The sequence below is a fragment of the Lipophrys pholis genome (assembly GCF_963383615.2).
Source record: "Lipophrys pholis genome assembly, chromosome: 8".
Lineage (NCBI taxonomy): Eukaryota > Metazoa > Chordata > Actinopteri > Blenniiformes > Blenniidae > Lipophrys > Lipophrys pholis.
Genome location: NC_137630.1, coordinates 24,374,599 through 24,389,280, shown reverse-complemented (window position 1 = coordinate 24,389,280; position 14,682 = coordinate 24,374,599). Strand labels below are relative to the sequence as shown.

Below are 14,682 nucleotides of genomic sequence, written 5' to 3'. Positions count from 1 at the left end.
GGACTGGTTGAACGCTAAATATCATAAAAAATATACTCAGGTATTGCAGGTGCCCTCATTACAGCCCTCATGTACACACACACACACACACACACACACACACACACACACACACACACACACACACACACACACACACACACACACACACACACACACACACACACACACACACACGGGCTATTTCAGTGTCAACCGTGTTTCTGGACTGTGGAGGGAAACAGGTGTACCTAGCATGCACAGAGAGAACATGCAAGCTTTGCACATAAAGCCCCACCGAGGATTGTCTTGCTGTGACGCAGCAGTGCCAACCTGTTCACCACCATGCGGCCCACCGAGACAAATGGAATAAAAAAAAAAAGAAGTGTATTTTTCACATATTTTTGTCTCTGTTTTTTACCAGCAAAGTCACTCGTACCTTCCCTGGGTGCAGATCTCCAGTCTGCAGGAGATGAGATGAGGGAAAACATTGTTTTATTTCAAAAATAAAGATATTTTCCTGTATATGATTAGAAGTGTCACATCACTAGTTGCCTGCGCCTGATTGAAACTGATGAGAAACTATCGAGATGGTTGTTGTCCTTCGCTTGCTTGCAACTGAACAGAGTACATCAAAGATTGGAAGAAGAAGTATCCGTAAGTCGGAGAACTAACGTGAATTTGAATGATTTATGATGAACTAACCAAGCTTTGTAATAATGAATTTACCAACTACTGTTACACTTTAACTACTAAGGTATTAAATTCAATCTACCTGTAAAAAACACCAGTGTCAAAGGTATGTTTAGCATATCTTTTATAGCAAAAATTTCTGTTGTAAAATATATATTTAGAGTGGGGATCTTCTTTGTTAAAACAATAAAGTAAGACAAACTATAATAGGGTGTTTTTCTAATTCAAAACCACTATGATGTGACCCAAACGTGCACGTGTTAATATCTATACTCGATATACATCCCACAAAGGCATGTTTCAAACAAATATGGCACCATTTTGAAAAACATAAACAAGCTTTCTAACTGTATAAAATATTATCGCCAAGAAGCCTCATTACATAAACAAAAGCTCATTCCCTTACTTTTTGTTTAATGAGTGTAAATAAACAAAGTTGAAAAGAGATTTATTCCAATTTTCCAGCATCCCAAATCTACCCCAATCTTAATTGTATTAACCATCCACTGTAATAAAACAATACTTTTAACTCTGTACACAGATGATCCACTTCACTGTAAACGTAGGTGATTCATACAAAGTCCACGATTTACAGATGCGGGAATAAATCAGGTCAAAATTTGCCCCAGCAGTAAACGATGAAACATATACATTCTTCAGCTTAATGTAAGACGCATAAGCAGCTGGAGTCTTAAAATTTGTTGCGGAAGTGATGGATTTTTGTGTGTGTGTGTGTATTGAAGAAAGAAATATGAGTTTATATAAAATGGTTTGCCTAAGATGAATCACAAAAGAATGGAAAATGGGAGGCTGACTCAAAATGACATAAATGTGTGTGTGTTTTATTTTTTTTTAAATCTCCCCAAAGTGATGGTTTTTTTTCAGAAAGCCAGTCACGTTACATTTTGTGACAACAAACCTGTTTTTTTAAGCTAAAACACACCAGCTTTTTTCACTGCTGTCACACCACAAGTCTAATAACACGAAAGCACGCAGACCTCTGAAGTTATTTCTCTTTGTTATGTGGTTTTACACATCTTTGAACGTTTCAGAGGTTCTGGCACTGAAACAAAAACCCCATACACACGTCACATAAATTATGTACAGCTGAGTCACAAACAGTTCCTCGCACTCTAAAGCCAGTAGTCTTGATCTTTGATGACCGTGTTGGAACTCCTTCATTTCTCTATCACGTTTTTGCCAGGGACAAGCTGGGGGTCCTCACACTGAAATATTAATAATTAAAAAACAAACAAAAAAAAAAACTGCACACACATTTCTACTGGCAGCGAGGCGGGTGTGACTTCTGTGGAGAGAGTGTGACTATCAAAGCGGTCCGTCAACGCTGTCGCCAAAGTGTTTCTTTATTATTTAAATGGAAACAAAATCTGCATAAAAATGGACAGCGAAGAAGTCGAAACCTTTTTTCACAATGTTATCAAGTGTTTCTGGACCCCCACAATTGGCGCCAGATTGCTCATGCAGCGGACGGGCAACAAGCTGAGGGATAAATACATCTCATGTAGGAATTAAGTCAGTATGAGAGGACTGTAAAGGAGTTGTAGTTAGTAGTTTAAACCAATTATCAGTGGCAGTAAGAGAAGCCTGTGTGGATAACAGAAGGTCAGTTATTTAGACTGTGTATTTGTGAGGCCTAAAAACGCCGTCCTGCACTGTTTCCACAGCAGCGACGGCCACAAAGATGCACTGTCATAGCTTGCCGACCAGAGATAAGCTTCTCCGAACCAGACAACTGGCAAACAACATCCTGTGCATCCCTCGCTCTCGACTCCCTGCCACGTCCACTCATATGACCTCTTCCTTGTCATCACCGTGTTTAATTATGGACCGTCTCATTTCCACAGCGGGGGGGAGGAAAACAAAGCGTGAATTTATCTGAGTCGCCAAACAGCGGCCACAGCCCCCCTCCCCCCCCCCCCCCCTCCCCAACATCAACCCACCTCCCCTCTCCTGCCCCGGAGCTTTTTCTGACTCTCAGAAGAAGTGAATGTCAGGAATCGATTATGACCTGATTTTTCAAATGTTTCTCCTTTTTTTTTTTTCATCTTTACTTGATGCAACGGTTACCAAACTGGGTCTCGGCTGCTTGAGTCGTAGTTGTTTCCATGGCAACCACTGGACCAACTCAACACAAGCACTGAGGGAGACACTTAACGATGCTGTTTATTCCCCATCAGTCTCAGAAGTGATGCTGAACTGATAACTCCCTTTTTCCTTTGCTCTTGTCGCTCCGCCGATTGCCTATAATATGTGTGCAAGTGTGTGTGAAAAGTGTGTGTGTTTCGGTAAATACATGAAGGCAGGTACAAAATGACTGCAATGTGTTAACACAGAAAAATAAATCTGCCGTCCTGTGTGGATCTTTTGCGTGAAGCTGCAGTGTTGTTTTTTTGTTTGTTTTTCTTGTTTTTTTTTGTCTGTGCAGGAGTGTAGGAACCCTTCACTCAGCGCCCATCCTCGTCATGCGCGAAGTGTACATGTGACAGGTATCCTCGTTAAAATGCTGCTGCCGAGTTAAACACACAAATTATTTATCAAGGAGGCTGTGGAAGGACTGCGTGGGGAGAATATCAGATTCTCCTCCCATCGCAGCGCCTCGCTGCCTCTTCCTCTCCTTGATACGAGGTGCCTAGTTTTATAGAAAGGGCTTTGCACAGGTGATCGTGGTGGGCTGACACTCCCTCAGCTGAGATCCGAGTCTCCCATCTCGACGCGTGATGTGCACACAAGGTTATTTTAGCACTGCGAGCAACAGTGAAGCTGTGAACAGCTGATGCGGTCGATTCGGTGTGAGATTCGCTCGGATTGAAATGCATCTATTCCGCCTGACATCCTGGAAATGTGAAATTTGAGTAAACAGCCTCTTGGAAAGTTAGACATGAGGCTACACCTGGGGTTACATTGCGTTCATGCACATTCTTGCAGGAGTAACATGGTCTTATTTATCTGTTCATCTTATCGAACGGATACAACAACAAAAAAAACAACAATCTAAAGAGGAACTTGAAAAAGAGGTACATGCTGACTGTCCCTGGACTCAAAGTCCACTCAGGCCACACTGAGGCCTGATTTGCCCTCTATGCTGTTTATTGGGCTTTTCAGGTCCTGACCCACCATCTTTTCCACTCTCAAAGCTCCAATTTACTCACGCTCCATTAACGCACCACAACTGCAAAACAAAGAAATCTGTGGCTCAACAATATTAGCAGCGCCTTGTGTCCCCTGTGTGCTATTGTGTGTACATGAGTGTGTGTTTCAGGCTATTTGAAAATGCAGGCCAATGTGTATCCAGGGAAGAGGGGGGATAGAGTGACCTGCCTGTTGCTCTGACGCAAGCTCTGATAAGACTGTTCCATGTGACGCAACAGTTAGCAGAAACACCAAGGGCCACGTATTTTTAGGAATCAGTCTTTGACCTCTCACAGCCCTTGTGTCAACAACGTCCACATAACAATGCTGGCTATTGTCAGAAGCCACAGGCAAAATAACTCTGCGGGGAAGAATGTGCAATTGTGCGACGTTTCTGTCAAAAAAGAAAAAAGAAAGAAAAAAAAAATCGAAAACTTTCGCTGACAAGCAAACCGACAGCCATCAAGTGCACAAAATAAAAAGTGTATGAAGCGTCCTCTTTCTGATTTAATCCTGGACAGGGAAACACACACACACACACACACACAACATGTCAGTACACACACTGGAACGGACACCCACACATGCAGGCAGGACCATTGTCTTGTGATGTTATTTCCCAAAGAAAAACAAACAGCAGCGATTCTGACAAACACTCAATAGAGACGAGAAGGGAAGGCGTCAGCCATAACAAAGCGAGAGTCTGTGTGCGTGCGTGTGCGTGCGTGCGCGTGCGTGCGTGTGCGTGCGTGCGCGTGCGTGCGCGTGCGTGACACGAGGGTTTGCACATGTATGTATTGTACAGCGATGGCTAATTGATTTCTGCTGAAGGGTCCGAGATTTGTAAGCAAGACGACCGAGTAAGAGGCCATGTTGTTTGAAACCTTCATACGAGGTGGTTCACTGTATTTAACGGTGCACAATGAGACACTCAAAGTGAATCTGACAGCAGATACTCCTTTCTACTGTAGGCAGCTGTGAAAACACACACAGGAACCAGCGCCAGAAGCAATACAGCTCAGGAAACAACCAGATGGCCTGCATGTGTTTTGAAAAGCTTGATTGGATTAGGAGCCATAAATTTAAAGAGTCCACAATAAAATACTCCACATATAACCACCGGATACCTTTGACATGTCTTACTTTACACATATTGCGAGCGACTGGGAAGACACGTAGGCAATTCTGAGGAGAATAAAGATTAGAATGCTGATTTTCATACGTTAACACACACAAATAAGATACTACGGAATATCATTTTCTCCACTTTGGCGGACTCGAAAGGCTTTCGTAGGTCACTCTCATGTACACACCCAGAGAGGAGCGGACACAGCACTACCATGCAAGAAGCAACTTGGGGTTCAGTGTCTTGTCCAAGGACATTTCCACACGTAGACAGGTGGAGATGGGATTGAACTGCCAACCTTGCAAACGGGAGGACAACCTGCTCTAAAACCTGAGCCACAGCCGGCACGTAGCTCTGAATAAACCACATTCCTGATTTCAGCTTAACGTTTTTGTGTCTAGACTAAAGTTGCTAAACATTTTGGTTATAATGCTTCTAGAAAAAAAATTCTGTAAGATAAAAGGTTAAAATTTTCGAGTTATCTGTTTTTATCAGTTGACTGACGACCTTCTAACGAACTGTATGAACGCAAACAACACCAAAACATCTTAAAAAATGTATCTAAAATTGATTCTCAATATTGGATGTAGGATTGTTTTGGTTTTTTGGGGGGATTTTAATCTTTATTATAGCTCCTCTGTGGTTTTAAAGTTGTTACAGCACTACCGACCTTGTCCCATTTTCGGAATTTCTGGGTATTGGTGTGTCGTTCTCATACATCTCAGGCATTAACTCTCATGCTGTGTGTAAACCGTGAGGCTGGAATGAGCTGACAAATGCCGCACAAATTTTTGAAAAGTGCACAAGAAGATAACACAGGAAACAGACCGGTGGTAAAAAAAATAAAAATAAAAAAAAAAATAAAAAAAGAAATTATGTTTCCGAAATTGTAACGCAAGCATGTATTCTTGATCAATCTACTGGCGGTTCACAAAAGTACTGTCGTCAGATACAAAAATGAATGATTTTTTCACTCCACATGAATGGAAATGAATCTGCATCTCATGCTGAAATCAACAGTGTCACTCATGACTGACGAGGGGCGTGAAGTCGAATCAGACATCCAGAATCAAACTCTGAGTCGTGCAGACCCCATGATGACACAATTTTATAATCATCTGCACCCATCAACACCGGCAAGAAACTCAGCGAGGTTAATGAGTTATTGGGGAAAGAGGAAATACTTGCACACAGGCGTGAAGCAGTGATTGATGACACTGTATTACCGTGTCACAGAGTACACAGGCGACCTCAGGAATACGCTGCTTTGCTGGGCCCTGGCGATCTCATGACATCCATTCACTTAATGATGGCAAACAATGCTGGGGCCTGTGATAGATTATGCTACGGTATATCATGCAAAACGTGACGGAGCACATGGTTATTACCAAGTTCCCACGAATCCCTCATCTACTCCTGTACTTCAGTCATTAATCTATAAAGAACAAAATCACAATATGAGCATCGAGTAGTACTGTGCAGTACCTGCTTTGGTTCGGAGACTTTGTTGTAAACGGCAATTAGATTATGTAACACTCACATGTGAGAGGATATCTTAATAAATGGATAACTCATAGTCATGGGAAAGACATTACAGTATTAATCAGTGGTCATTACTTGAGATATCCTTCCATTGTTTTCATGTAATGGCCTTCCTATTATATTTTGAATAACTTTTCCCCAAGGAAGAGACACTGGTAAAACAGCTAAGACTGTACAGAAGGCAAACAGCCACCACGCTGGCCTGACCCCCATCACCCCACCCTTGGACAAAAAGTACAAAGCGTCCCTTGTGTGAGAGCACAGAGACCTGAGTGATACTGCTTTATATCATGGTATTCTCCCGCTGTCGTACAACAGCACACATGCACATACACATTCACATACACATACAGCGGCCCGACCGGGAGCGGTTCCTTCAGCCCACTGACCTTCAGCGAGCCTCTGGGTCCCTGCCACAACGCACAAACAACACACTGTACAGCAAGATCCATAAGCAACCTCGTGCATGTAAATACACAGATACACCCCCCCGAAGATGTCCTGGTCAGCATCAGAAGCCCCTCCAGCAACAGAGTAAGACCACCAAAGTGCTCTACAGACCACCACAAGAGATCCTTCATTCCTAAGACTCTAGAACGCTTCCTTGTAAATAGTGTTTGTTGGGATTTTTTCTGTTAATTTCATTTTTCTGTGCTTATACCAGTCACTGCTTAGCCCTGCAGAAATCAATGTTGTATATTACTTATTTAACTGCATTCTGTCTCATTGATGCTTTAACCTCTATGCTATTTCTTCTGTGTTCTTTTCTGTGTTGAGCTGCGCTGCAAGAATTCTATTGTATTGTATTGTATTGTATTGTATTCTACGTTATGGTGACAAAGCACAGTGGAACAGTTTGCACTGTATCAGCCCATCATGAATATCAAGCCAGTCTTATAAATGCAGTGTTTTAAATGCAGCCAGATATGTTAGGATCTAACTGTATATTAAGATCAATCATCAAATTACAACCACAAGCCAGCACAAAAGAGAACAGTCATCTTCTTCCTCTAATATTTACTTACTCATCAATGACTAAAACCTCATTGTCTGCAAATTTCTACCTTTTTTAGATGAGTAATTGACAGTTTTGATGATAATGTGGCTACATGATCATAGCAGTGGTTAGGACTCTTCCCTCACAGCAAGAATATCTCCCGTGTGGGTTTGGGGGCCTTTCTGTCATGTGTTTGCATGTTCTCCATGTGCATACATATGCTGAAGCTGGTGTCAAATTACAAATCCTAAACGGTGCCATTGAGAACCCATCAGGCTCAGGTGTGGGATAGTGGTGGATGAAAGGCAACCGTCAACCACAGAACACTACTCGAGTAGCACTACACAGTATTTATAAACAAATGAAATGAGCACAACCTTCCAAATAATACAAGGCACAGCAGTGAGGTCCATTTCAAAACAATAAATTGTTTCAAAAAGGTTTTTCTGACAAAACCACAGCATTAAAAGAAAAACAAAAAAGCTGTATCAATGCTTTGACACCTGATTGTATTATAACTGCCGGGTAAAATACTCACACAGGTTCACTACGTTCTGAGAATCAGCAGGACGGGTTGATAGTTAATATATAATAGTTTCTGCACTGTTCACCATCACTGTCAGTTTCTGTCAAGAAGACAGAACAGTCAGATTTCTTACCTGTTTCCAGAGGAACTCGTCTTCCTGGTTGATCTGCCAGGTGGTGACCACGTGTATGATGGACAGCACAGCTCCGCTCAGCACCGCCGCCCTCATCCTCACAGGCAGCAGTGTGTAGATGATGTAGATGAAGAACACGGACCACCAGATGCCTTCTGAGGCGCTCCTTGGTGCCACCATGAGCACCCCGAACACCTGCACTGACACCAGGACTCCGATCACCAGGTAACTGACCATCCACATGTAGTCCTGGTGGAAGCCGTTGCGGTTGCACACCACCATGAGAGCCATGAAGAGCGCCATTGCCACTGACAGAGCAGATGAATAGGCCACGTGAGGGGCGGCGTGGACACAGTGGAAGGTCAACATGATGCCGCACACGATCACAAGTACCCCCATGAGCATGGTTAGAGAGCTCTGGTTCAGCCTAAAGAAGTAACGCTGGTACAGGCGCTCCAGTTTGCGGGACTGGAATTTTTTCGACTGAAATACTCGCACCACCCTGAGCCAGCAGTCCGCAGCTGTCACCACCCCCGCTGCGCCGTTGGGACCCTCGTCGCCCATGTCGCCACTTCCTCCGTTACATCCCCCTTTTCTGCCTTTCAACTCGCCGTCCTCGAAGCCCAAGTTGACCGATTTTAGCCCAACCCCTTCCCCGGGAGCCCCTCCCCTTTTGCCGTAGTGGTCCTCCTGCCATCCACAACGAACGCCAAAGTTGCCCCCGCCTCCCACGGCGCCAGCCATCCCTCCACGGTGATGTTGATGGAGGGGGGCTCCGGATGGGGGCTCCATAGCATCCGGGTCCCGCAGACAGCTCATGTAACGCGGGTTGCAGAGTGATGAGCCTCCCTTCCGTTTGGACTTCTTGCCATTGCGCTCCCCCCAAGCAGTCTTGTGGTCGTCCACTCTGGCAACTAGGAAACCACTGAACCAGGACATTCTGCGGGAGCAGACAGAAACACACCAGGTTTGGCAAAAAAGTAACAAAGACAAGACCAAAACCGTGTTTTCAGGACGGCTCACTCGTCAATCTCGCTGTATGAGTGGTTTGTTTACCTGTTGGGGTTCTGGTACATGTCCCAGCCCTTTCCCTCACTGCCGGTTCACTCATTTATCCCTGTAGACAGAATTTGAAGAAGGGAGGAGGGGGTCTGTCGAATCCACACCGCAGGGCCGCAGGGTGGGAGTGGCTGGATGGGGGTCAAACGGTGCGCAAAGCTCCAGATGTTTGTCCCACAGTTATTGACGAGAGACAGAGATTAATATGAAGACCAATCTCTAAAACCAGGCCTATCTCCACGGCTTCTGCTGGGTCTAGAGGAAAAATCACACACAGACGGTTGTACAGTGAGAAAGACGACAGAAACATGTAAAAGATGATCCAAACACACTTATGTGAATGTGAATTTTACAGACTGTAGTTGATGCCGATAATCATACTAAGGGACTAAGCTGACTCAGATTTTGCCCTTTTAGCTTCTGGGCAAATAAAAAATTGAGAAAAAAATTGACAGGAAAAAAATTGACAGGAAATAAATTCAACGTCTCTGAACCCGGAATAGCTAGAGATTGTCTTAAAAAGCAGACGGACTCATCGGATGAGAGCTCGTTCTAACTGCGAGAGAAGGCAGGGAAGGCGGGAGGGAGGGAGGGAGGGAGGGAGGGAGGGAGGGAGGGAGGGAGGGAGGGAGGGAGGGAGGGAGGACTGGACCCAAAATAGCACGTAGATCTGGGTTTTTTAAGGTGAACCGAAACTTACTCAATTTGACCCCCATGCAAAAAAAAACCTCCGGTATAAACACACCACTGCATTTTGAAGTTCGCTGGACTCCCAGAGACACACAAAGACTCCTTCAAGCTCTGCTTCTAATCAAAATCAATGATAAACAGTGAAAAATACAAATAAATCCTGCCAGACAGCAGGACACTGTCAAGACAGCGGTGGTATATACAGCATGACAGAATCTGGGGCCCTGCAGCAATATATTAAAAAGCTGCTTTAGACATGAAGCTACAACTACTCAACTACTTTGCTTTTAGCTTCAGACAAACATGCATACAACGTCTCAAGCACGAGCATGTAAATGAAGAATTCCCGCTGGATGAAAGTCAAATGAAGAGATATTTCATAAACATCAGAATGAGTGGAAAGCAATTTATATTCTTCTATGTTAAAGTTGTGCTTTCCTGAAATAAATCTCAACAAAATAAACTGCTAGTTTGCAGTAAAAAAAAATATTGAAGTACTAATATTTTATTGTCAGGCCTCATTTATTCAATCTTATATTAATTTTTGTTAAGTTTTTTTGATTTCCCCCTGACATTTTAAGACAAACATCGTTTCTTTATACTCCTGATAGCTTCAACACAGAATGGTTTCTCCAGTTTAAAATTTGCCTGCATCCTGTCGCAGCTTCTGAACATGAGGTCTGATATCAACCACAAACATAAAAAGGGAAAAACGGCTTAAGAGACGCAACAGGCAAGCGAGGGGCATGACCAGTGGGAAAAGGCTGCTATATAATGTGACATCGGTGACAGAGTGAATAAGTAATGAAATTGCATGAAATGATTATTGACAACAGAGCAGATTTAGAGCAGGATTTTGGATTCAATTTTTTTCAATGATGGCCTTTTTTTAAAAGAGCGTACAGAAAAATTTGTCGAGTTAGTTATCTCCTTCAGTGGGCTACTTATTACTTTCACCAGACTGTACTTTGTACACGAGTAAGAAACTGAATCAGTTTATCAGTAATGTATATAGTTTGCATTCAAGGAGATTTTACAAACGCATTCTTGTGATGCATTCAAGAGCATATGTGGTCACTTAGTGAAGTTGCTATTCATCATGCGTTGGCGCACGACATGACAATTCTTTGTTGTCTTGTGCTTAAGTATGTAATTTCACTAGTGTCTCTGTCCTTTATCAAGATCACCATCCATTCATCTCTCTTCTTTCCACTTTGTCCACATGGGGTCCAAGTGGCAATATCGAGAGCAAAGAAGCCCCTTTTCTTCAGGTCATCTCGGAGACCCCTGGCTGCTCGCAAGTCATAGAATACATATAGACATATAATCTCCGACAGGTCCTGTGTGAACGTTGAGCTGTGTTCCCAGGTGGCCAAGCCGATGGGAAGCAACCAGGGGGTGTTTTAATCAGATGCCTTACCTCAACTACATGTATCGGCTACATCATTAAATCACAAGCCATGTTTTGAACAATTTCTATTTTTGTTTGATGTATTCAGTCCAGGTGGGAGTCCATTACTGACTCTATTCAATGGTGTAGAAAGGCCTGTGTTCATGTAAAATTCTAAGCGAATGGCTCCACTGAGCTCCACACAAGCAGGCATGAAAGCACTGGTATGAGATTGGGAGTCTAAACTCTGGGCAGAAAACTACCGGTAAGAGAATCCTAAATGAGCGGCAACATGACAAATTACACAAAGGGGTTATGAAATGTTGCCACATTAGGTCTCATTTGATCCTTCGGTGATTTCCAGTTTTGTAGTACAGTATTCTTTTCCAAGCTATAAGTGTTTCAAAAGCAGTCGTATATCTGTGCTGGACATTGTATAAAGGGGGTTTCCCTAACACCCCAGTAATGGTTAACAATGGAGAAACTTGTTTTGTATTACAAAGATTTGCTTGTATGCTGCCACACTGCTTACATACAATCATTTGAGAAGCTTGAGATGCCTAAGATGTATCAGTTCAATCAAAATATGTTAAATTTACCTGCACATGTCACAGCTAACGGTTTCTATGAATTTAATGTGGACATTGCCCTGATATTAATTTGGGACTTTTTGTTGACCTGGTCAATATCTTATCATGTTTACATCTGCTGTGATATCAGCATAACAACCCTACAGCACTTTTTATTAAAGTAAATATAATAATGCTGTGACAGATCCATCAGTCATTGTCAGTGCTGTTCCTTCTCGTCCCTTGATTGGATTATAAAATGTCCACATATGCCCGAGCAAGCCAGCTGATCTTACCGGGGCCTCCGGACGCCCGGTGAGGGGAGGAAACACGCGCACACCGCGGCTGCTGCCTCCTCGTCCAGGGAAGAGGCGTGCTGTGCTGCCGGAGCAAAAAATAGCATTTCCTCGCTAGATCTTTTTCCAGCATGCACCTTCTCCCGGCACGTATCCGTCCGAAGCCCTCCTCCTCCCTGGCAGCGGATCCACGGGATTCAAGGAGATCCACCCCCCTCCCCGCCCCGCCTCCTCCCAGGCTGAGTCCCTCGCTCCCCGGCACAAGGTCGACCAGCTCATACCCATTTGCAAACGTCGCTGTGCTGCCAGTGTGTGTGTGTGTGTGTGTGTGTGTGTGTGTGTGTGTGTGTGTGTGTGTGTGTGTGTGTGTGTGTGTGTGTGTGTGTGTGCCGTGCCGTGCCTGGCTGTTCTTTCCGCTCCCCCCTTATTATAGCGCGAGGAGGTGTGTGTGTGTCTGAGTGAGTGTGTGTGTGTGTGTGTGTGTGTGTGTGTGTGTGTGTGTGGGGGGGGGGGGGGGGGGGGGGTTACTCCTAAGGAGCATTTCCTACACTGGTGTTACAGCCACAAACAGCCAGCATTAAGTCATTCATTCCGGGGTAGACATGTCCGAGCCTCCCTCCCTTTCTCTCTCTCTCTCTCTCTCTCATCATCCGGGATGGCACCGATGCAAAAATAGATCAAGCAGCATTTGGAGGAAATCAAAAATCAACGCCACGCTGCGCTCTGGACGACCATTACACACACGCACGCACACACACACACACACAAACACACACACACACACACACACACACATATATATATATAATAAAAGTATCTTAAATTAAAATATCTCTGCGGCACTCAATGTGCGGCTGATTTGTTTGCGGGTCCGGAGTGTGTGAATGCCATGCACAGGCAGGCCGTGTGTGAGGGCCCGCATTCAAACAGCGTCGGCTTCTTGTTACATAACACCGTGGCCTATGTGACAACCATAGCGAGGACCATAAAAACCATTCCACCGCCGTCCCCTATGCACAAGATAGCACCCAAACGCACCTCTGTCATGTATTTAACCTTATGATTTTTTTAAATCAATGTCCTTTAATCTGGAGTAGGAAGAAGAAGGAAAAAAGCAATAGCTCAGGGGATGAGTGTATTGACAAACATAAGTCTTGGGTAAATAAACAGATATAAGCATGTTCCTGCTGCTGCACATTCCTCAGCATCAGTCAGAGGATGGACAAGATCGTGAGACATGAGCACTGCTCCAAAACACCCCAGTAAAAAAAAAGCCCACAGTGAGAAACAGGGAGTTAAACGGGGTTAAAATTGATGTCATTAAAAAATATCTGCGGCTCGTATGAATCATTTTGAGGGAATGATGGGAGCTGCGAGCAGCTCCATGCCTGTGGATGTAGCCTGTTAACACCCTTCAGCTGTGCTAAGGCGCACAAAACGCACTGTGATGCGGCTCGTCCCCCTTTTTTCCTCCTCCACTGGCAGATATGTTGTGATCGGACACCGGTGGGGAAACATGCACTGACCGCCTATCCTTCTGCCACCGCCGCCAAATGTGAAGCGGAGGCCTCGCAGCAACTGTCGCCAGCGATGTCATTCACTCCGGCAGCAATGGAGTAATGACGGAGAGCTGGCACAGGCGTCCGCCGCTCCGCGCAACAGCGTTTGAGACGTTTGTGTGACAGGAGAACATATATTATATATGTCGGCCTGCAGTGTGCAGCAGCAGCAGCAGCCAGCAGTTAAAAAAGACGGCACTCACCGAGATCATCTTCTGTTTCTGTTGCCCGACAGGACCGCAGCGCGCAATCCGATTTGGCGTGGTGGTCGTGCGTCGGAGCAGCCAGGGTGGAGGAGCATTTGTTGCTGAAGCTGTCCAAGGATGGTGTGGTTAAACTGGTCACCCTGTGCTGGATCTCCTCCTGTCGTCTTCTCGCTCCACTCCCTTGCCTCTCCTCCCCCTGACCCTCTCGGCTCCAAGCACCACAGTCAGCACAGCGCGCGCGCGCACACTCCTCTTCCTCTGGCCGCCTTCACAATCAAAGCCTCCAGCGCACAATAATGCGTTAAAGACAAAACTCAAAAGTTGTTGATTAGTAAATGAGCTAAACACATTTCCACCTATCAAATAAATAGTTTACTGGTGAAAGACACCATGCAGGAGATTCACACACTCACATGCGTACATACACTACTCTGAACACACACACACACACACACACACACACACACACACACACACACACACACACACACACACACACACACACACACACACACACACACACACACACAGCTTATACATGTTAAGTTCTGACCCAGGGTAAACATTATTGATATGTTAGTCATTAGTAACTCACGCAATACCTACATCTCAATTAATGGACATTATAAAGACATCCTAAATTAGACAATATAATTTAAAGGATGACTTACTTTTGGCTAACTAGATTTTCACACTATTTTTGGATTGAACAAATAAGAACAAATTTAAGAAGTATCCGGTTTAACTCTGAAATACATTTTGACTAA

The 14,682-nt window shown here is 44.3% G+C and overlaps 1 protein-coding gene across 1 annotated transcript in view; it reads right to left on the bottom strand.

The window, feature by feature from the left end:
• LOC308113285 (adenylate cyclase type 6-like) overlaps positions 1 to 14,050 on the bottom strand; it is a 35,845-nt gene extending 21,795 nt beyond the window's left edge. The window contains exons 1-3 of the mRNA XM_080469403.1: positions 13,913 to 14,050; positions 9,203 to 9,460; positions 8,147 to 9,086 (exon numbers count right to left, since the gene is read on the bottom strand). Coding sequence (XP_080325529.1) covers positions 8,147 to 9,086; positions 9,203 to 9,222 — 960 coding nt within the window. The 5' untranslated portion in view covers positions 9,223 to 9,460; positions 13,913 to 14,050. The remainder of the gene's footprint in view (positions 1 to 8,146; positions 9,087 to 9,202; positions 9,461 to 13,912) is intronic.
• Between the last annotated feature and the right edge of the window lie 632 nt (positions 14,051 to 14,682).